Source organism: Fundulus heteroclitus, chromosome 22 (genome assembly GCF_011125445.2).
Source record: "Fundulus heteroclitus isolate FHET01 chromosome 22, MU-UCD_Fhet_4.1, whole genome shotgun sequence".
In the NCBI taxonomy this organism is placed as follows: domain Eukaryota; kingdom Metazoa; phylum Chordata; class Actinopteri; order Cyprinodontiformes; family Fundulidae; genus Fundulus; species Fundulus heteroclitus.
This window is the reverse complement of record NC_046382.1, coordinates 21025339-21047334: the sequence shown is the minus strand read 5'-3', so window position 1 is coordinate 21047334 and position 21996 is coordinate 21025339. Positions and strand designations below refer to the sequence as shown.

The 21996-nt window shown below is 40.3% G+C and overlaps 2 protein-coding genes across 6 annotated transcripts in view; one reads left to right on the top strand and one right to left on the bottom strand.

Annotated features, from left to right (window-relative positions):
* wdfy4 (WDFY family member 4) overlaps window positions 1-21996 on the top strand; it is a 67896-nt gene that overhangs the window by 30420 nt on the left and 15480 nt on the right. For 2 of the 4 annotated variants that reach the window (XM_036126379.1, XM_036126378.1), the window contains exons 42-54: window positions 3749-3826; window positions 3915-4106; window positions 5197-5263; window positions 5443-5657; window positions 8358-8506; window positions 8593-8707; window positions 9651-9736; window positions 9816-9878; window positions 16654-16696; window positions 16834-16953; window positions 19456-19579; window positions 19671-19777; window positions 21532-21682. In XM_036126379.1, the coding sequence (XP_035982272.1) occupies window positions 3749-3826; window positions 3915-4106; window positions 5197-5263; window positions 5443-5657; window positions 8358-8506; window positions 8593-8707; window positions 9651-9736; window positions 9816-9878; window positions 16654-16696; window positions 16834-16953; window positions 19456-19579; window positions 19671-19777; window positions 21532-21682 (1510 nt within the window). Of the gene's footprint in view, window positions 1-3748; window positions 3827-3914; window positions 4107-5196; window positions 5264-5442; window positions 5658-8357; window positions 8507-8592; window positions 8708-9650; window positions 9737-9815; window positions 9879-16653; window positions 16697-16833; window positions 16954-19455; window positions 19580-19664; window positions 19778-21531; window positions 21683-21996 lie in introns of all 4 variants that reach the window. The other 2 variants (XM_036126377.1, XM_021307538.2) reach the window with 1 other exon arrangement.
* On the bottom strand, window positions 9987-16594 carry lrrc18a (leucine rich repeat containing 18a). 2 transcript variants are annotated; one of them, XM_012880445.3, is made up of 2 exons: window positions 16442-16594; window positions 9987-10951 (listed from the first exon to the last, which is right to left on the bottom strand). In XM_012880445.3, exon 2 carries the CDS (start codon window positions 10945-10947, stop codon window positions 10114-10116), a length of 834 nt encoding a protein of 277 aa, XP_012735899.2. In that variant the 5' UTR covers window positions 10948-10951; window positions 16442-16594; the 3' UTR covers window positions 9987-10113. The 2 variants fall into 2 exon arrangements, with proteins under 2 accessions (XP_012735899.2, XP_035982273.1); XM_036126380.1 differs by lacking the exon at window positions 16442-16594 and adding an exon at window positions 15836-16403.

Here is a 21996-nt window from a genome sequence, read left to right as displayed (position 1 = left end):
TTTGTGTTGGCGTGTCATTGAAAATCTTAACATACAATGACGTTTGAGGTTTTATTGTGAGGAAATGTGAAAAGTTTACGTGGTATGAATACTTGTGCGAAGCTTCAAGTCTAGGCTTGTGTCCACACAGGACCCACAGTTGACCCGCTCAGGTATCTAGGGTTGTTACCTTCTCCCAGGTGTCTCAGGATCATCCCAGGGGACGGAGCCAAACGGCCACCCAAAGTCACAAATGTGCCTGTGCTGTGGGCCGTCTAGCCCTGCGGGGGGTGTTTATTTCTTTAAATGGATTTGGATTATCACAGCTGATTGCCCCTGAGTGGGCTTTGTAATTGATATCTGTTAGGCCCATCCATGGGAACACTAGCCACAGCACACTGTTTGCCGCTGAAGGTTAAAGACGCCTTTATTGTTGTTTTTTACCCCCCCCTCCCTCCCTCCGAAACACGTGGCCCACATCATTAGTTCCCCCACAACGCTTAAGACGTTGAGCCATCTGGAGCAGGAAGCAGGGACATATTACTCAGGCACACAGGCATGAAATTACAGCGTCTGTGTGTCTGTCTCGCACTCCCCAAAAAGTGTACGTGTGCGCTCTTGTTTGTGCATGTTTCTTGCCCACAGAAATCATGTTGGCAATTACAGTGGTAGCAATCTGATGAAAACATTACTCATTTGATGTTATTCTTTATCATATCAGTTCCTGACAGGCTATCAGAGAAGGTGATGAATTGTTTTTCCATCTGAGATGCAGGGGAAGAGGAATGGCGGGAGGATTTAGTTCTTCCGCCTTGTAGACTTTTTGCTGCACACGTGTTGAAGAATGTTGGTCGTATTTAAGTGAGAGAGACGCGGAAATGATCATCAGCCATGGTCAGCTGCTACGTCTTTTTCCATCCATCCTCATAAAGTTACAACAGCCATTAATTCACTTAAAGATCGTCAACTTATGACCTTTATTTGACAGCTTGTGAGCTTTTAATGGGCTTCTTAGCAGTAAAGTGAAGCATGGTCTCTTAGACCAGCATCTAGTGTCCAAGGAGCCCCTGTTAAAAGGAGACCAATATTGATCATCCCTAAATTTTCCAATGTTCAGTGTGACATGTATCAATTCAATTTGATTTTATTCATATAGCGGCAATTCACAACAAATGTCATCTGAAGGCACTTTACAAAGTCAAAATTCAATCAAATCATACATATTGGTCAAAAAGTTTCCTGTCTAAGGAAACCCAGCAGGTCAACTAAACACAAACAAATCTGGTGGAAAGAAACTAAAATTACTTACTTTTATACCCTTAATCTAATGTGTTAAAATCCTTTTTTGATTCGATTTCAGCATATTGTCTTTTTAGTGCGAGTCCTTTAGCATCTGGACTAAGTAATATTTGCTCGCTCTACCCAGCAAAAGCTCTCCATATCTCTCAAACATTTGGGACGTTATCTTGTCCACCGTCGTCTTTGTTCTGCCAGATCTAGTTCTGGATCTTTATCTTGATTTTGACGTATGCGTGGACTCATTGTGATGCTGAAAAAAAAAAACACAAAAAAAACAATCCTTCTTCGTCTTCAGCTTTCTCGGAGCCGTGTAAAGGTTTTACACCCAAACTGAACTGTTCGTAATGTTGTGCATCGTGGTGAACGCAGGCCATTGCTATCACATGTGAAATACAACCCATACTTTAGAAAATTCCTGCAGCTCGTTGAGTGATGCGTTTAGTCTCTAAAATGACTCCCTGACGAGCTTCAACCTAATTTTTACATCAGTTTTTGGAGAAAACGCTTTTTTAATCCCTTGGTCCAGTGTTTTTCCGAGTTATTCTTGATTACCATCACCGTGCTATGATATATGTACAGAATAATACCGTGGATTTGTTTGGGGACTGTTCTACTGGCCGACGCCTTCGTGCAATGGATCGTTTTGATCCTTTGTAACCTTTTTGTAAGCTATGGCTTTACCTAAAGGATGATGAAGATCGGGAAATGAAAATCCTGCAAGAGCTTGATCTCATGTTTATGGGATTTGCCAGAACTGACGGCTGGTGTGAACTCAAGACGGCTGAAGGCTGAAACTAAATGAAAAGGTGGATCAGCAAAACATTAGTCAAATGCCTACACTCATGCATCTAGATTATCACATCCTTGTATTTATTTGTCTTCTTTATAGTTGTACTGGATATATGTCACAATAAAAGGTGGGATAACTTTGAAATTCTCTATTAGATTTTTTTTTTAGATTACAAAATGCTGCACTTTTGAGAGCAACCGCATCTGCACGTATTAACCAAATAAATAGGCCTAGAGTCTGTAGGTAATGAAAGAGAATATAAAAACTGATGAGCAGACTTTGTCCTCAGTTAAGCTTCAGTGCAATCTTTCCAGAGATTTATTTCATCAGCGAATGCAGTTTCCATAATCATATCTGTGTCCTCATATTAGAAAGATAATTAACAGCAATAATGATCACGTTAAGTTCATTACACATTCACTGCCAGCTCAGAATGAAGTTGACATTATGTTGCCTTATCATCAAAGGTGGCGTATTGTTGGGAAGTCATTAAAATGGAAATGAGCGCGATGTTCTGATGTTAATTGCAGAGGGAAGAGATGAGTTATGTATTTAATGCAGCATTTTAAAAAGCCAATGAGGTTCCTATCTGCTAAATAGGGTAATTAATGCTATATATTACTTATGTTTGTCCAAATGAAGGAATGAAATTAGAGACGATGACGCCAACTTGCTGTTTATTTGTCACAACGCGCCTCTAGTCTGCAAACTTCATTATTACTCATATTTCTATAATCTCCCTTCAAATTCCTCTTTTATTTCCTTCCCCGGCGCAGCTCCTCATTTGGATAGGCAGCCGGCCATTTAAGAAAACAATTTGTTTTCCCCAAAGAGCCTGTCAGAGTTTGTCAACTTTTATGAAGATGTTCGCTCTGTAACGCGTCTAAAATTAGTACATCGGCTCTTACGCGGAAGTATTCTTGCCTTTTTTATTCCAGTTGAAATATATGAATGAAATTCTTCGGTGGGTTTATTCCACTGAACGTAAAACCAACATTTGTAAATAAAACTCCATATTAAGGGTTTACTGCGTGCTCGCGCGCTCAATTAAATGGCTTTCCTGGGTCAGCTGTGAAGATGGACACATGTTGTTTCACTGGTCTCCGAGCGAGCTCCGCTGTGATGATGAGTTTAATGAAGCAGTTAACAGTCAGAATATGATCCCAGTGTGTCTGAACATGAGCATTGTGCAGTGTCGACACGCGGCTCTGTTTGGGGGGTTTTTCATTGCTTTTCTCTTTTAATCGACCTTAAAAAAAAAAAAGAAGAAGAAAAAAAAGAAAAGAGAAAAGCACCCACAGACTCACACACACACACACACAATAAGAGCGCTCAGACAAACTAACCTTGGCTTCTGACTGCGGCGAGGCTCAGTGGTATTAATGTTTATGTTAATTAGATCACACCAACGAATGATTACATTTGAACACAGGGTTATTGTAAGACTGTAGCCACTAGCTTGTTTTGCCCAGTGAATGCAATTTAACACAGATGTAATTGTATGAATGCATTGTAATTACATGAGGAAACAACAATGCCATTATGTATGGGTGCATTTGTGTGTGTGTGTGTGTGTGTGTGTGTGTTTGCATGCGTGCATGCTTGCCTGAGCCCAAACGAGTTAAGGTGTGTTCTCGCTCTTTATATGCAGCTGTGTTTTTAACTCTTGCTCCTGTGCAGGAGTTTCTGTACCACATGGAGTCGCATCGGCACCGAGGCCACAGCGTCTTCGAGAACATGAGGACCAGCCACTTACAGGTCCGGCATCAAAGTTGAACGTGTTTAAGAGCTGGAAATGGGATTTCTTCAAAGTGAATTTGTCTCGTTCGTTCCCTCTGCGTCCCAGATGCAAACCGCCGAGTGGGAGCTCGCGAGTTCTCAGTGGATGCGTGTGGAGGCCGAGCTGCTGAGGGAGAGAGCTGTGTTCGGCCCGGGCCCTGGGGTGCTGTTGAGTCAAGACTGGGTGCAAGAATCTGCAGAAGGACCCAACAGGACCAAGCTGCGCATACGCAGGAAAGCCATGAGGCAGTCCAAACGGGTATAGCCTCTCAGATTAGAGTTGGAGGTCCTACTCAGAATTGTATGATATGAACAATGCCCTGCAGAAGTATTCACATGTGATTAACTTTACGCACTGCAGCCTCAAACGTCTGCATATTTTATTCATAATCAATAGACCGACATGACGTGGCACATAATTCTGACATGGACGAAGAAGTACATGGGGCATGTCTTTAGCATCTTCATATCTTAAGATGGACATTTTTCATTACATTCTTCAGATTTGATTTGGGTCTCTGTTAACAGCAGTTTGCAGGTACAGGACTTTTAGGTTTTGGACTAGGGTTTTTTTGCAGCTCAGGCTGTATGTTTAGGTTGAATGTCTGACCTACTGGAAAGTGAACCTCTGCACCAGTCTCAAGTATTTTGCAGCCTATAAAGTATTTTCTTATAGAATTGCCTCGTTTTTAGCTCCATCCATCTTCTTATGAACTCGACCGGCTTCCCTGTCCCTGCTGAGGAAAAGCATCCCCACTCAATGAGACTGGCACCGCTATGTTATACCATGGGGGAGGGGGGGAGATGTGTTCTAGGTGATGTGCTGTTTAACTCTGTCTGCACACATAGGATTTTGCATGTGGACCAAAATATTCCACTATGGTCTCATCAGATTTCAGATATTTATCAAAATATTTGCTTTGCTGCTACTTAGCTTGAAATCTACTTTCTTTTGGCTCTTGGCAGTGACCTTCTCCTTCCTAGTCCTCCTTGTAGGCCAGATTTTCATAGTGCATGGCTAACAGTCGTCCTCTTAATAGATCGTTCCACCTGAGGTGCAGATCCTACAGTTACAATTGGTTGCTTCTCGATCAACGCTCTCCTCGTCCGGTGTCTCTTCACTATTCATGAAAACCATATTTTATTTTCCTTCCACTTTACAAGCATGCTCTACTTTGTGTTGATTTATCTCATAAAGTTCCAAAGAAATGCATTGAAGTTGGTGGCCTTAATGCGAGAAATGTTTTAAATAGTTCAAAAGGGTATGAATGTTTTTGTAAGGCTCTGTTGCATACCATTAAAAAATGTTTTTTACAGCACATTGAAAGTGCCAAATGTTTTCACTGCAGCTCCTGGGAGCAATGGGTCTCGGCCTAAGATCTGAGGAGAAAGATGGCAGATCCAATAGTGATGCAGGTAAAGATTGTATTGAATTTAGAGTCACATTAAAAATCAGAATTGCATCTTCTTAGAGCAGAACGCTGCTGGCATTCTGAAATCTCACCACAAGATGTCAGTAAATCCTACACATTGTTCTATTTAAATCCCAGTTTCTGCCCTGGACACTCAGGAAGTGTTTATTTTCATTTTTACAGAGCCCAAGATCTTGTGTGACGTCGATCCAGAGGTCAAAGAGGACGAAGCAGAGGGAGAGCAGAGCTGCGAGCGTCTGACGTTTTTCCCGGCTTTGAACGAGACACCGACAGTGACCGAGGGTTTACCTGACCCTTTCACCCCTGAGCCCTGCTCACACACACAAGACTGCCCTGACATGCGCATTGTCCTCCAGGAGCTGCACCCCGGAGAGAAGGTACTTTGGCACGGGATGATATTTGGTCTGTCAACTCCAAATACAAGTGAAACCACTCCCCACCCCTTTTAACACTCATAATTATCTGATGCGGACGAAGGGATTCCAGTAGCTCCGCGCCGCTATCAGAATTTCATCTCTCCTCATTAGTAAAACATTTTAATGTCGAGGCTCAGCACAGCTCCCCATCGTTGTTGCAGCGAGTTAGAAAATACGCACGTGTTGACGGGGCCCTCTCGCTCCGGCAACCAGCCGCGTCTTTTAATGTTTCTGACAGAAGTATTAATAAAAGCAGTAGGAGGTGATGCAAGCTGTCTTCCATCCGCTTAGCGAGCGTGTGTGATGTGCGCCGGTGTGTCCTGTTGCCTTGCAGTGGTTGAGCGCGCGCCTCCCCGCTGAGCTTCTTGTCAAATGAACACAGTCATTAGCTCTGAAAAATGCGCGCACACTCACAGCCCGGCGTTCACACAAAGGGGAGACCCGCTCATAATTAGCTTGCCAGCGCCAATAGTGTGATTATGACAATAATGTGTGTGGGGAGAAATCAATGGTCTGACATTAGGCTCTCAGTCAATAACAGTCCTCCTTTTTCTCTCCTCCCTCCACATCGCCCGGCTAAATCGCTCGCCGGCTGATAGCGCGTATCGGACTGGACCGCAGATAAGGAAATCAGTTTATTGTTAGGCGTTTTATTTTTGATAATAAATTCAACTAGTTTAATCTGTGTCATCTACCCAGGACGTAGCCCAGCGAAGACTCGCTCACCTTGACTCCTCTTAAACACCTTCACATGATAAGTGATCGTATCCATCATAGCGTGTCTCTGTGTGGCCTTTAAGACAAGAGCTTCTGATCACTTATCAGCTTTGCCATTGTGTGTGTGGCAGTGATTAATTCTCCTAATAAAGGCCAGGCAGGACCTCCTCCTTGTCCACCGAGCGTTGCGGCTGCGTGTCTGGGGGTAGGGACTCTGATTTGATTAGTATAAATTGTGTGGGCCCCCGCGGGGTGAGTTGGGGCCCCATATGTTTTTTTTTTTGTTGTTGTTCTTTTTTTTTTTTTTGAGGGGTGTGTGGGGGGGTGCTTGTCTCCCGGTGGACTCGCCGCATGGAGGCAGCCAGGTGCACGCACTCATTGTGAAATCAAGGGAGACAATAAAATTATCCACGCATTATCACGACGCAGTTAGCGTTAGCTACAACCTGCACGCTGAAAGCAGGATGCGGATTCGCCGTTTCGCCCGGGATGAAGAGGGGGCTGGTCCTTCTCCTCCCCATCAATCAGATCTGATAATGAAGTGTTCGACGGTGTCTTTTTAATAATGATTAAAATATGTGATTAAAATGATCAATCAAGTAAAGCCTGGACTGCCTGTGTGTCTGCCATGCCATGCCCTGAGAGAATAATGCTCTGGATTGTATGGAGCTTCTTATACGGGCCTGCTGATGCATCTGACACACCTGAATCGCCCCGCTGTGGAACAATATGGGATTATTTTATTTTGTTCTATTCTGTTCTAATGTATCTGTCGGTGCCCTTGGTAACGATGTGGATGAAATTTACTGGGGTTGCATAATCTCCGACTATTAATCCAACTTTCGACTTGAGAACACTTTATTTAGTGAGGTAAAGATTCCTTGATATGAAACAATCATTTTTAAAATCACTTGAAATTAAATGTGAATGAAGCAGCTGATTAATTTGCTTTACTTTTAAGGTACTCTGACTTGTAAATAAAGTCTCCTAATTAGTAATTTGTTGCTCTCTGTTTCTTCGGGATGTAAATGTGACTTGTCAGCGAGGCCTATTTCTAGTAGCCACTTGCCTAGACGAGGACCCATTTTAATCTTGCCACTATGATCAGGGTGGAGGAGATAAAGTAGGTAAAACAGAAATGTAGCTTCTTTGGGGTTTGGTAACACATTGTTACTTTAGTTTGTTCACATGCTTACCAATTGCTTGGGAGTGATGCCAGAACAAGTTTTTGGTTCTGCTGTCCTTTAATCACAAGCACAAGCATAAAAAGTTTGCCAAACTCTACCGGGACTTTACCTGGAGGTTTGGGGTAAAACGACGGATAAGAATGCGGAAAAGCAGATCATGTCCACTGTTGTGTATTGTTGAGAATCTGTGATTCCGTTTTCTCTTCCTGGGAGCCTTGTTAGACCGCAACGAATCATTAACTCTTTAAAACCAGCAGGGCATTTTGAGGAAAGATCCAGTAGACTCATCCAGCAAACTTAAAACTGAGACATAATTGTTAGTTTTTTTTTCCAACAGGGTGGTGATCCAAAGCATTAGGTCATATAATTCAGAACTGGTTCACCAGACACAAAATCATCCGTCTTTGATGGCCGTCTCCATTTTCACATCTAAATCGTGTCATTCTGGAACAGAAATGGTCAAAGACTCCTCTGTCTGTATGCTCCAACCTTGTCAAATGCCGTATGCTAAATGTTGCCCTACTAGCTAAATGGAGCTGTAAAAAGTATTAGCAGCAGTCGTAACGATAAATGGGGAACAGTTGATGTCTGTTTCTTTCATAACAACATGGGGTTTTTTGACCACTAAATAGATGCAATCAAATTAGGTGTTGAATTTGGTTGCAACTGCAATAAACATGTTGTTTTAAGGCTTTATACACATATTTATCCGGGTTGCTAATAGATTGTGTACTTCTGCATGTTTCGTCCTGCGTAGATAAAGGCAAAAATGTGCATGGTGATGGTGAGTGGCCTCAGGGTGACAGAAGGTTTGCTGCTGTTTGGAAATGAGAGCCTGCTCTTGTGTGAGGGATTCACGCTGAACACCGCTGGAGACGTCTGCTGCAGGAGACACCACCCGAGCAGGTACCGTAACCCCCTGAGTCCCGCGCGGCTTTCTGCTGGTACCAAAACACAGTAAACATGACATCTTCTGTGTCCCCTTCTGCCAGAGTGAAGGATTCCTTTATTTCCACCATGCTGAGCAAAGAGCTGCCGTCGGCCACGTGCAGACGCTGGCTTTACGAGGACATCAAGGAGGCGCGCTTCATGCGCTTCCTTTTAGAGGTCAGCCATCAAATGAGTTTCACAGATGTTCTTTCATACATTTGAACAAACATGTAACCGTCTCTTATACATGCATATTCAATCAATTAGAATATGATACCACGAGGGTTGTTAAAAGTACTTTTTAAAAATGACAACCTTAAAACGGGTATTAAACATACAGTGAAAAATTTAAATCAATAATATTCTTTCAAGCTGTTTAGATTTTTTTATGTTTATATGAATAATCGTTTTTAGAAACATATCAGTCTATTTACATGTTTCAATATGTGAGATTACCTTGCAATGACAAACTTTTTGTTTTTGGTTAGTTGCATCCTGTTCTATCGGCAAATAGTTTGCAGTGAAAATTAAATAAAACATTAATAAAAAAGTTAAACTAATTAAAAGTAACTAACTTTTATATATATATATATATATATATATATATATATATATATATATATATATATATATATATATATATATATTTATTACATTCATACATACATACATATATATTTATATATATATATATATATATATATATATATATATATATATATATATATATATATTATTTGTGTGTGTGTTTTGCCTTTGTATTGGCTGCTGTCATTCATTTAAGATTTTGCAAGGTTGGAAAAAAAAAGATGAGAGGCCAGCTTTAATGATGATTAGAAAATCAGTGCAGGAAATGAGTCTGGACTCTGGCCGGGCCACTCAAAAACAAAAATTACTTCCAGGCAAAAGAAAACTTGTTGGCAAAATTAAACAATTATTTTAAACCTAAATCAGCAGGAGTTTAACTGTATTTCTTTCTGCTCTTAGTGATCTTTGGTTATATTAGAGAATTAATCCTGGCTCTGTTGTGCCCAGAAAGTATGTAATACATTAGCATAGGAGGACAAATATTAGCATATTTGGGTTAGTAAAAAGCCGCTGTCTCTCTCTGCCAAACTAGGACAATGCCATTGAAATTTTCATGAAAAATGGACACTCTGCATTCCTTGTGTTCCTGAATAAAGACCATGTCTCCGCATATAAAAGGTAACTGAGACTCACTGGATCTTAAATGGTTTCTTTCAGTTAACAGGCTTTGACCTTCACTCTTTCTCTCTGGCTTCAGACTAAGCACAGTGGTGCCGGCATTAAAAGGCAGAGCTGTTGCTGAGGTCATTGCTAACGCAAAGTAAGTGTTTATATTTATTTCCTTAAAGATTTGTTTGGCTCACAAGATTTACATTCACTGGTCCAACGTTTAAAGCGCTCCGAGGGGAATGACGCTGACGCGAAGAAAACAGCTTTACTTGGCTCAGTTTTATTCATATGAAAACATGGAAATTGTGTCAAATAGAAGTCTAGCATTTAGACATATTAAACATTTCAGGATTGCTTTAAAATTGGCTCCCTTCCAGCGTCTTTATTCAGTGAAGAGCGGAAATGGGCTGATGCTTCTTCGCTTTTATCCTCCACACATCCTGGGTGACTGCAGCCACTGAGTTTGGTGTCATCAATCCTGAAAATGTTTTCTTTTTCTCTTCGAACATATCACCCCTGTCGCCCCGTCGCCCTCCTTGTCTTCCTCCTCGCAAAACTCTTTCTGTCTCTGCTTTACATTTTCGGAGGCATCTCTTACACAAGCTGCTTTCATGCACCAGGTACACCTCCTCTTTCTGCTCCGCCTTTTCCCTTTTTATCCGCTCGCCGCTGGCCTGAGCGTACGTGAAAGGATTTCGTATCACATTCAGCTTCGTGAGGTTTCGTAGGGTTTGCACAAACTCGGGCATTTTGGCGAAAAGGTTATCAAACAGGGCTAACTCTTGAAGGTGGTCTAACCGCTCCAAAGTGGTAGGAAGGGAGTCCAGCTGGTTCAGTCCGAGGTTGAGACTCTTCAGGTTGCAGAGACAGCCCAACGAAGAAGGTAAACCAGCAGAGGTTAGGCAGTTGTTTGCCAGGTTGAGGTGGGTAAGTCCCACCAGGTTGCCGATGGACTCGGGCACGGACTCCAGCTTGTTGCTGTGCAGATCCAGCCATCGGAGCGACGTGAAGCTCCCGATGTTAGCGGGAAGCGTCTGGATCAGGTTGCGACTGAGGTCCAACTCATCCACGTTGCTCAGCTTGAAGAGACACTTTGGGAAGACGGTCAAGCCCATGTTGCTGAGTGTGAGTCTACGCCTTCCTTCTTGGGTTATGTGTATGGCTTTCTTGGCAGTCTTTAGAGTCACCTTTTTTGCATCGGCTCCCTTTTTTTTCGCCATCGTACTGGAATGTAGAGAGAAACACCCGACAGATCAGTTCAGCTTTATTTTTTGACATTTGCCTCAAGAGGCTTAATTTATGATGATTTACATTGCTGTAAAAAAGTAAATGCCTCCTTTACAGGCTTTCTTTGTCTTATGTTAAACTTTAATGTTTGAGATCATTGAAACAAAACTTCATATTGGGCAAAGATAACTTGAATGAACACAAAAAAGTTATTCTAAAATGATTTCCTTTAGGAAAGTAAAACCTTGCCCTATATGAAAAAGTAATTAATCCCTGGTTACGTCATGAATTAAAATATCACAACTAACACCGCTGCCTGATAATTGACAGATCTGTAGAGTCAAAAAGTCCTTTAAATGGAACCTGACTGATGACATAAAGCAGGCTAAAGGAAGGATAAAGATAATCAAGAAAATATGAGAAACTAAGGCTACGTTCACACTGCAGGTCTTAATGCTCAATTCCGATTTTTTTGTGAAATCTGATTTTTTTACGTGTCCGTTCACATTTTCAAATATATGCGACTTGTATGTGATCTTCTGTGTGAACTAAACGCGTTCAACCTAAGTGTCCCGCATTCGCACTGGAGGACGCGATGACGTCACACGTAGAAAGCGTGCTCAGTGTTTGCGGAAGTAAACATGGATTATAATGCTGGCGCGCATTTTGCGCTCATTAATTTATTTTCTAACCGGAGCTTTCCCTCCATTGACTGCTCTCCTCATTGTAGTCCGCTATGGCTGTCGTCTTTCTTCCCGCTTCTGCATAGCAGGACGCAGAATAGTGACGTTTGTCGAGTATCGGTGGCGTACAGGTCGGATAAATGCGACCTGGCCGTACAGACACAGGTCGCATTTGAAAAGATCAGATACGTATCGGATCAGGACCACATATCCAAGTGGCCTGGGTCGCATTTGAAAAAATCCCATCTGTGTCGTTCAGACTGTCATAAAAAGATCAGATACAGGTCGCATATGGGCAAATAAAATCGGAATTGGGTCACTTCAGGCTGCAGTGTGAACGTAGCCTAAGTCACTTTCATCAGTCTTGAAATCGTTACAAAGCTATTTCTGAAATGGAGAAAACATGAAATAATAGTTAACCTGCCCAGCATGAGCCAACTTGACCAAAATGACTTTAATATCGCATCATTGACTCATCCATAAGGTCAAAAAAAAGGAATCAAAACAACTTCAAAAGCACTGCAAGCCTGACGTGCCTCATTAAAGGTCAGAGTTCATGATTAAATAATGAAAATACATGCTGGGCAAGAAGATGCATCACAGGGCAAGTTCCAACACAAAGACAAACGCGGTGGTAGTGTGATGGTCCGAGTCTGCTTTGCTGCTTCTGGACCTAGATGGATTCCCATATTTGACGCAACAATGAGTTCTGCTCTCTGTCAGAAAATCCTGAAGGAGAATTTCTGAGCATCAGATGATGACCTTAAACCCATGCTTCTCAAATAGTGGGGTGAAAGTATTGCAGAGAGTGCCTTTTTTGTCCAGAAGATACAGGCATTCTGCATCACTCTAAAGGTGACAACTGCACCCCCTGCTGTTTGGTCTGTGCCTGCAGTCAGTAGTATGATGAATACTATTAATAGACACTTAAAAAAGTACAAGACTTAATGTAGCTGAAGTTTGTCTTTAATATTAATGGCTTAATATTATTTTGCCATACAAGGTTCATAGTTAGTTAAAAGTAGACTGCAGGTACGAGTCGGGCTAAAAGGCATTTATATTATTGTTAATATTATTTAAAGTGTGGCAATGTTGAAACATTGGTTAGAAACTATTGTTATGTTATACATTTTAAAAGAGATTCAGGGTTATCTTAAGAATGACAGCTTTAATGTGTTAAAACAGAAAACAATAAAAGTTGCGTTTCTGACCTAATATGTTGGGATAGGGTGGCCTAAAACTTTTTGCTTCTTCAAAGGGGGGCGCAACAGACAACATTTGAAAACCACTGCATTAAACTCCAGAACACTTGGATTATGCAGCAGAACATTGATACAATGTACACAAGTAACTTTACCTCTGAATGTCAATTCTTAAAAAAAAGTCCCCAAAAAAAGAAAGTTTTGAAGGGAGCTAGTGAGAAATCAGACTTAAATTGTTTTGCTGTGGAGTGACTATAAACAGGCCAGTCATGCTCAGGAACTGTCCAGAATGCCTTCAGATCAATGCAAAAGTCTGACTGCCAGCTACCGCAAACGCTTCAAGGCAATTGTTGCCGTCAAGGGTGGTGCAACCAGGTTTAGAGGGTAATACCTTTTTCACCCAGAACTAGGTTGGTATGGGTTGCCATTTTCTTTTAATAAATAAAATCATCACTTGAAAACTGCTTTTTTTTTTTGACTTACTGAGCTTGTCTTTGTATGGTTTTAAAAAATCCCCGGAAGATCGGAAATGTTTAAGTGTGACAGAAAAGAAAACGCAAAAAAAAAAGAAAAGAAATTGACAAATACGTTTTTTCGCAGCGCTATGTCGGATCTACCGCATCATGCAGTACTCCGGGAAACGGATGTGTTCTGTGTATGTTAATGCGTACGTGTACGTGCGTGAAGCTGATGGGATTTATTCAAAGACAAGGGCCTGTGTACGGCCTGGGGCAGCGGGGGAAAGCACGCAGTCTGAGGAATGAGAACTTGAGCAGCGTGTGTGTCACAGTGTTGTGTCTGCATTAGAGTGTGCTCACCCTCTGTTGCCCATGGGGGTATTTAAGAGCACGACTCTCTAATTAAGGCTAATGCAGGGGGAACAATAGGAGCGAGGCGACAGCCAGGAAACACAGGAGCGCTGATGTTCTCACCGCGCAACCTATTTAGGTTTTTTTAGTTCTTCTCGAGCAAAAAAAAAAAAAAAGTGTGTGTGTGTGTATTTTGACGGACAGCCATTCAATGTGTTATACGTGTGTTTGTTCACAAAGAGTCAAATCAGGACTTTGATAAATGATAGTTGGGGAGTGTTGGGAGTGTAATGAGGGCTTTGCTCTTCTCCCCTCCCTGTCTAAAAGAGCAAGGTGTGTTTTTGTTTGTGTCTGCGTAACACCCCAAGGCCCTCTCTCGCCTCATTCATCATCCTCAGGATGAGAGAGGTTATCTGCTGGTGCTTGTTCCTATTATAACCTCCTATAGGAAACTATTGCATGAAATTATTGCCGCCAATTAGATAACACCTCCCGCGCCAAATGCAATGATTGATTTAGTGTGGGGCTATGAAATAATTTTATCGATGCAAGACGGTGGATACATTTAAAACACAAACTCATCCTTTAAACTGATTTTTTTTTTTTTTTTTTTGCAGTTGAAATCAGATATTTGTACTGTATGAAAGAGCTCAACCTTTTTTTTTTTTTCTTTACTGTCTGGCATTAAATCTGACTAAAATGTTCCTGTTTTAATTCAGTTTGGATGACCAAAATTATTTCTCTTTGATAAAAGTCCACATTATGAGCATTTGGTAGAATGTGACGGGAATTTAATGTTTTGGGTGTCCTTCCACATTAATTTAGTGGCAATCTGGCCAACCCCTGCCAGAACTGGTGTAACTGTGAGGTTAGTGGGCCACTGGGCTCGCAAACACTGTTTCAACTCTTACCACTAATAATCTGTGAGGACTGAGACTAGCGTGATCGTTGTGATGTCCGCTGCACAACATAGACTTTGTTGTATTTAAGCCCTTTTTTGGCTATTGTGGCGTTATGCTTAAGGTCATTTTCCATTTAGAAGACCCAATTATGCCCTAGCTTGAACTTCCAAGCTGATTTCTTGGGACGCTGCTTTAGATTTCCTGATAATGTTCTTTCTTCATAATGCTAACTATTTTTTGAAGGTACCGGTTCCTCCTGCAGCACACCACTGAGACACTATGATGCTGCCACCTTTAAACTTCATTGTTGGGATGATGTTCCCAAGCTTGGAAGCTTTCCTCATTTCCCTCCAGATTTTACTAAATTTTAGATGATTAACTGTTTTTTCTGTTGCTTTTGGCTCCTTTCCTCTCTGAGAGGTCTTTCAGCCAATTCCAGTTCAGGACTTGTTTCAGTGTGGATAATGTAAATGAACCAAACTTGTTACTTCACAATCATCTTCCTATCACAATTATGTTCGTTTTCCAACAATGCCTCATGAGGAAGCTGGGTGTTTTCGAGGTTGCAGGAAAATATAACAATAACTCAAATGATGTGAAATAACCCCAGAGACTTACGAAAACATGACAACTTATTTGTAACTTTGGTGTATCTACAGTTAATTGATTCATACATATTTAATATTGCTATGAGACAGATATCTCTCAGGGGGTCATAAAGTAGAGAAAAGTATACATTTCATATTTTATTAAAAAAACGAACGGCTTGTCTAAAGTTTTTGGTAGCAATCAAACCCTTCTTATGACTGTTGCCCAGCTTTTCCCCAAGTTTTCACTGATGTTTTGTTGTTTAATCTGTAGTTATGAGCTTCAAGTGTTTGAGTTTGGAAGGCCTTTTTAGCTCACTCTACAGATTTATTTTTTATAAGATTTAATTCAAAACTCTGGCTGAGTAACTTACATATGTTAACATTACTTCCAGTCAGGAAAAAAATAATCCAGGTAAAATTAAAAGGTCACTTTAAATCTAAATCTTTTGGGGATATATAAGACTTTGGGCTTAACTAGACACGTCAGTATTTAAAGAAAGTAATGGAAAGTGATCTGGCTTATTATTTTTTTAAATACAATCATTTTTGTCAGCCTACTGACACAAAACAGATAAACGTTTAGTTACAGTGAGAAAAAAAGGCCATAGTTTTTTTAGGCAGTGCATGTAAACACCATAAATCAACACTCCGCTGCAAATTTCACTCAAAAGGTTTCACAAAAACATTCTACTTACCAAATTTTATCAGCTTTTTCCCCCCTATGTTGTTAAACTTGATCAGATTTCGCTTTAGTGGTCAAAAGAGTTAATAGTTGGATGCAGAAATAGCACGTACAATACTGGCTAATCCTCTTCAGAGGGACAGATAACGGTCTGCATACAGAGCCTTCCTTCACCAGCCAGAGGAAGATTTCTCTTGTTTATGGCTGTTACTTAGCAACTGAAGTGCTTTGACTTTATCGTCCTGTTACTGGCCCGCAGAGGAACCGGCGGATCACTTTTACAATTTAGATTAGATGTGTTTGGTTGGTTGTTTCAGAAATAATGAAATGTTCAGCAGTGTCGCTGTTTTTGTATGAATGTTTTATCGAGCCGGGCGCTTATTCTGGTGAAATAAAACAAAACCACGTATGCTAGCTTGGCAAATTCTACACTCTGTCGTTGTCTACGGTAACTTTGGTCACAACACGAGCTTCCGTTTGACCGCATTAGTATTTAAAAATCAAATATGGAACAAAAAACAAATGGTAACCAATGTATACTGTTTGTCTGTTTGTTTTCTAAGCTGTGAATTAGGAAGTCTTTTGACAGAATAAGCCGACCCACTTTAGCTGAACTCACCTCCATAACTGCTCCTACAGCTGTGTACACAGTCTCTGCTTCCTGAGTCTCCCAGCTCCTCTCTGCCTGCTGCTTCTCAACTCTGGCTTTGGTTACTTTTAAATCCTGGCTGCTAGGCAACAGAGCAAGCAAAGGAGGTCTCGGCTAGTAAGGGCTGTTCTGTGCTCAGTCTCTATGGCTAATTCAAAGTGTTTGCTTTTATTGTTCTTTAGGAAGACTCCAGTGGTTGGAAAGACAGCCCTTGTTAAATGGCAGGTAATGTGAAACGCAGTGAAATTCTCCTCATCCTCACTAAATGACTGCAGTTTTATCTAATTAATTTTAACAACATAGTATTATTTATAAAGCTATGTTTTAGGAAGTGTTCCTAACTTGTCTTTTTTGTCTTCTAGAAAGGCGAGATGAGCAACTTTGAGTATTTGATGCACCTGAACACTATTGCTGGAAGGACGTACAATGATTTGATGCAGTATCCAGTTTTCCCCTGGATCCTGGCTGACTATCAGTCAGAGGTAGAATCCCACACATGGCACTGATGTTTTAGATCAGAGGTCTGCCACTTGTGGCTCGATCTTTGGCTTCAGACCTTCTGCTTTTGGGTCCCTTGTAACTTTGTAAAAATAATAATAATTGAACTTTATTGATCTCACAATGGAGAAATTCACTTCTGCATTTAACCAATCCCCTTGGGAAGCAGAGGGCTGCCACTGTACGGCGCCCTGGGGTTAAGGGTCTTGCTCAGGGACTCAGAGTGGCAGTCTGTGGGAGTTAAACTCAGAACCTCCAGGACCCAAGCGCAATGCTCTAACTACTAGGCCACCACTCCCCATTGTACAGAAATACCATGAACTGTAATAATATGTTACTGTCAAGTCCTTTGGATAGAGTGAGTTATAAATTTATTGCCGGCCAAATAATTAGAAATATTTATTTTTGATCATTTTTAATATAATTGTCAGGGTTAATGAGAACCTAAAATGTGGTCGTCCAGAATTCAAAACATTACAAAAGCACCAATGAAGATGGGTTTTAATATATAAATGTTACGTTTTTGCTATGATATGACCTGCAGGATGACAGGGAAGAGTAGTGATTTGATGGTTGTCCAGCAGACACATTCTTTTTAATGCCTTTCACATTCAAATCATTCAGGTGTGGGCCATACAAAGTGGACCTGCGATGCTTTGGGATGAATTTATCTTTATTGTTGCCCCACAGCACCTCTTTTGTCCCTTTTCTAACCCGTTTTTGGTGCCGTCTCATTAAATGCGTGGGAAGCACTTCACATCCTGCCCTCCACCATGTTGCAGAGCGTTCCACTCCACCCTTTTTGGCCATTTTTGTACTACGCTGGGGTATGGTGTAATAAATTATGTGGGTTAATACACCCAAGAACTAAACATTTTCACTTATCAACTTGTAGCTTCGGTATTCTTGACCTTTGACTGCAAAATCGCATCGATAGTATTGAAATGACAGATTCACAAAATTGGTAAGCCAGAAGTCCATGGCCCTTTTCAGCAGTTCTGCAGCAAATTCTGCCATGTATTTATTTTTAAAAATTTAATAGAGAAGAGGGAAAACTGAAAGACTTGAAAGATATGACCCCAAACAGAATATAAATGTATCTGCATAGTATCTGGACAGACTATAATCCTATTTTCTGCCCTGCTGGAGACTCCAAGTACACAACCAAATGTCTTTAAGTAAACAGTGAACTTTACATGGTATGACCCCTTTAACTTGCTACAAAAAAGGTGAACTCACATAAGATCATTGGTGAGGAAGCTGGACGTTTAGATAGCACTGTATGCTGGCAAATAAATGCAAAGTTTCCTGGAAGGAGTGGTTAAAAAGATCCATAAGCAACAGGGAATGTGAGGCAAAAATTATTTCAAGAATTTAAGCATCAAGAGCCACTGAACGTAAACTGACATTTGTTAAGCCACTCCTGAGCTAGAGACAATATCGTAAGGGTCTTAGCCAGTGGTGGGTCTTAGAGTCGTGCTAATATAAAAACAGATATTTGCAAAGCTAACTTTTTGCTCATTACATTATAGTTTATGCTAAGTTTAGTTTAGTTTGCAAAGAGATTAGCATATCCATGCAGATTTAGCTAGGTTAAGGGAAATAAAGGACCGCATTGATGCCCTGTTCAAAGTCTTTGAAGAAGATACATTTCAGGATACACACAATTCAAGTTACTGGAGGAATAGTGTGAAATTTCAACCGTCAGTGATTAATCAGGGAGCTTTATCATCTACCTGTGATGGTTCTCTACGGTTTATCAAGTCGGAAGTCGGCACAGTGGTGTACTTGGATGTTTTAGGGCACTTTGTTCTTCCCTGTATTAACAAGTTTCATAGATATGCTGATTTAATTTTTTAGCAGAACATAGCTCCTTGCTACACTGATTAAAATACAAACACCTGCTAATGGTGGTGTTGTGTTTTTTGTATTGTTTTGTTTATTTTTTGGTCAGCAAACTTAGTTGACTTAAACCCCACAGAGAATCTATGGAGTATTTTCAGGAGGAAAACGAGAAACACCAGAACCAGCAATGCAGATGAGCTGAAAGCCCCTTAGGCAACCTATGCTTCCCTAACACCTCAGCAGGGCCACAGGCCAAGCCATGCCATGCAGCACTGATGCAGTAATTCATGCAAAAGGAACCCTGATGAAGTATTGAGAGCATGAACTGTACCGAACATGGATATACTTTTCTGAGGCAGACATTATGGTGTTCTAAATCCTTATTTTCATTGTGTTATATAATAAAACTTGCTAAAAAAAAAACTGAATTTTGGATTTTAATTAGCTCTAAGCCATAACCATTAAAAATAATAACTAATGCATTCAAAAAGAATTTTATGCTAGAAATTAATTAAATTCTGAGTGGAAAAGGACATAAATGAGTCTTTGGGTCATAAACGTTACAGATCCCTGTTGTACATGTTTTGCTTTTTTTATTATGGAATGAGTTAAAGGTTTTCCTCTATCTCTGTCCTCAACAGACACTGGATCTGTCAAATCCCACAACTTTCCGTGACTTGTCCAAGCCAATGGGAGCTCAGACAGAGAAAAGGAAACAGATGTTTATAGAGAGATATGAAGAAGTGGAAAACACTGGGGGCGAAGGTATCTTCTTTGTTCTTCTCAAAGCTATCATTTCAAAGTTTGATTCTCTATCGCGTCTCACTGTTCTAACGTGGTTGTCTCTCAGTAACAGACATGTCAGCACGTTGCCACTACTGTACACACTACTCCTCTGCCATCATTGTGGCCTCCTTCCTTGTAAGAATGGAGCCTTTTTCACACACTTTCCAGGCACTTCAGGTGAGGCCAAACACACCAAGGAATGGAAAGTTACAGAATTTGATGTGCTTAAAACCTGTAAGCTCACATAATATAATGTAATGTGAGTCTTCACTGTCGTGTTGCTGCTAAAATGACCCTATATCTCTCTAAAACATCGTGAAGAAGTAATCTGCAATTCAGTTTCATTTGAAGTGCAAATATTTCACTATACAGATGCTGCTCATCACAGTAGGAATTGTATCCCTTGCATTTCTTGTAACATTTTGTTACATTGTAACCACAAACTGGAATATATTTCATTTGAGTTTCATATGATAGAGCCACAGTGTGGTGCATAATTGTTAAATGGAAGGAAACTGACGCATAGTTTTCAAAACGTTTTCTAAATACGATTTGAAAAGTGTGGCATGCATCAAGTCAACACTGGAACAACCTTTCACTGCAGCTACAACATCTAGATCAGTCCGATTGGTTGGAGAACATATTCATTTTTTTAGTCTTCCATCAGATTTTAATTTGGATTTAGATCTGGACTTTCTAACGCATATATGCTTTGATCTAAACCACAGGGGGGGAAATCCAGTCGTCGGAGCCCAGTGTTGTGCCAGTTTTAGTTGTGCCTTTTTGAACATACCTGACTTCATTGAATGGGTTATTAGCAGGCTTTAGCAGAACTTGGTGACAGTATTAAGAGATAATGCTGCTATTTAAATCAACTCTTTTGTAACAGGGACGTGTAAAACACGCAAAAACAATGTTTTTATTCCAGTTCACAGTTCTGCATTACTTTGTAATCCAAAAATAAAATCCCATTTTTATATGCGTAGGTTTGTGGTTGTAAGGTGACAAATTTGGAAAGGTATAAGAGGTATAAATACTTTTGCTAGGCTTTCTATGCCCTTGGACAATAAATTGGCATTCTAGCACAAACAATATATCATTTTCTTTAAGAGAAAAAGTGCACATATAGTATTTCCTATACTCCACAGGACCTTACTGTCATGTACTCAAGTAGTAAATTATATAAAGAAAATATGTATATTAACTTCCTGACACTTTGCCATGATTTCTCGAGTGTTGTGTTTACTTCAGTTACCCACAGGAAACAAAGTGCTCCGGATTCTCATTGACGTTCACCATTTTTCTTTTTAAACTTATTTTCAAACGTTATTTTGCCAACGCCATGGATCTAATATAAGCAGTTTTCAACAGTCTTCTTTTTGGTCTGAAAGCAAATTATAGCGATTTTTAATATATATGCAAATAATTACAAACAGCACATAAAAGAAGCCAATCCAAATAGCCACAGATGTTGGCAATTTACAATCGAGCATCCAGTTGATTATAATGAAAAGGCATGCATATTTGATAGTCTGAATAAAGCAATAAAGATGTTCATCTGGTGAACTGGGATGCCTTTTTGTCTTCTAAAGCACATAACGGGCGTGCAGTAATATCCATAACTGAATTTGCATCTTTAACTGAGTTTACTGCTGTATATGCTATTTTCATTTATTGAGGTAATTGTTTTATTTCAAATTACATTCCCTCTCATGAGATTTGCACTGAAATTATGCAATTTTACATTATGATGAAAAGCTTTTCTCTTATAGCAGCAAATATCCAGAGCTTACGTAAACAATGTAAAATATGGTTCATTGCACAGGATTAGGCCCCTGTTTTTCAACATTCCTGCAGGAAAGTTCAGCCCAGCCAGCAGTGTGCTGGAGGTTTGAGAGTGATGTGTTTTTTTTTTTTTTATCCCTCTGTAGGGAGGGTTTGATATCCCTGAGCGGATGTTCCACAGTATAGGAAAAGAGTGGGAGTCGGCATCCAGAGACAACATGGGAGACGTCAGAGAACTGATACCGGAGTTCTTCTACCTGCCAGACTTTCTGCTCAACTCCAACCACATCCAGCTCGGTCAGCCAACTAAACGCTTCTCTGTATTTATATTTCAAACTGTACATGTGGTCTTGGACCTTAATAAGCAGAGGAACAAAAAGTAAAAAAAAAGAAAAAAATCTAATTGGTCTCACTGACCTCTCCATAATTATAGGATCAGGAAAGTTAGATAAAATTATTCAAAACTTTTGTCATGGGTTGCTTAAAAGAAATTAACAAATATTGGAAATTTGAGTTTCATTATGTCAATCTTCTGGCCTCTGTGACATTTTGTTCACTTTGTTGTCAACACAGCCTTGATAAAAAATTAAGCTGTTTTTTTTTCTTTTGTG

Excerpts from the sequence above, each read along its gene's own strand:
- lrrc18a (XM_012880445.3), bottom strand. The coding sequence starts at position 10,947 with ATGGCGAAAAAAAAGGGAGCCGATGCAAAAAAGGTGACTCTAAAGACT.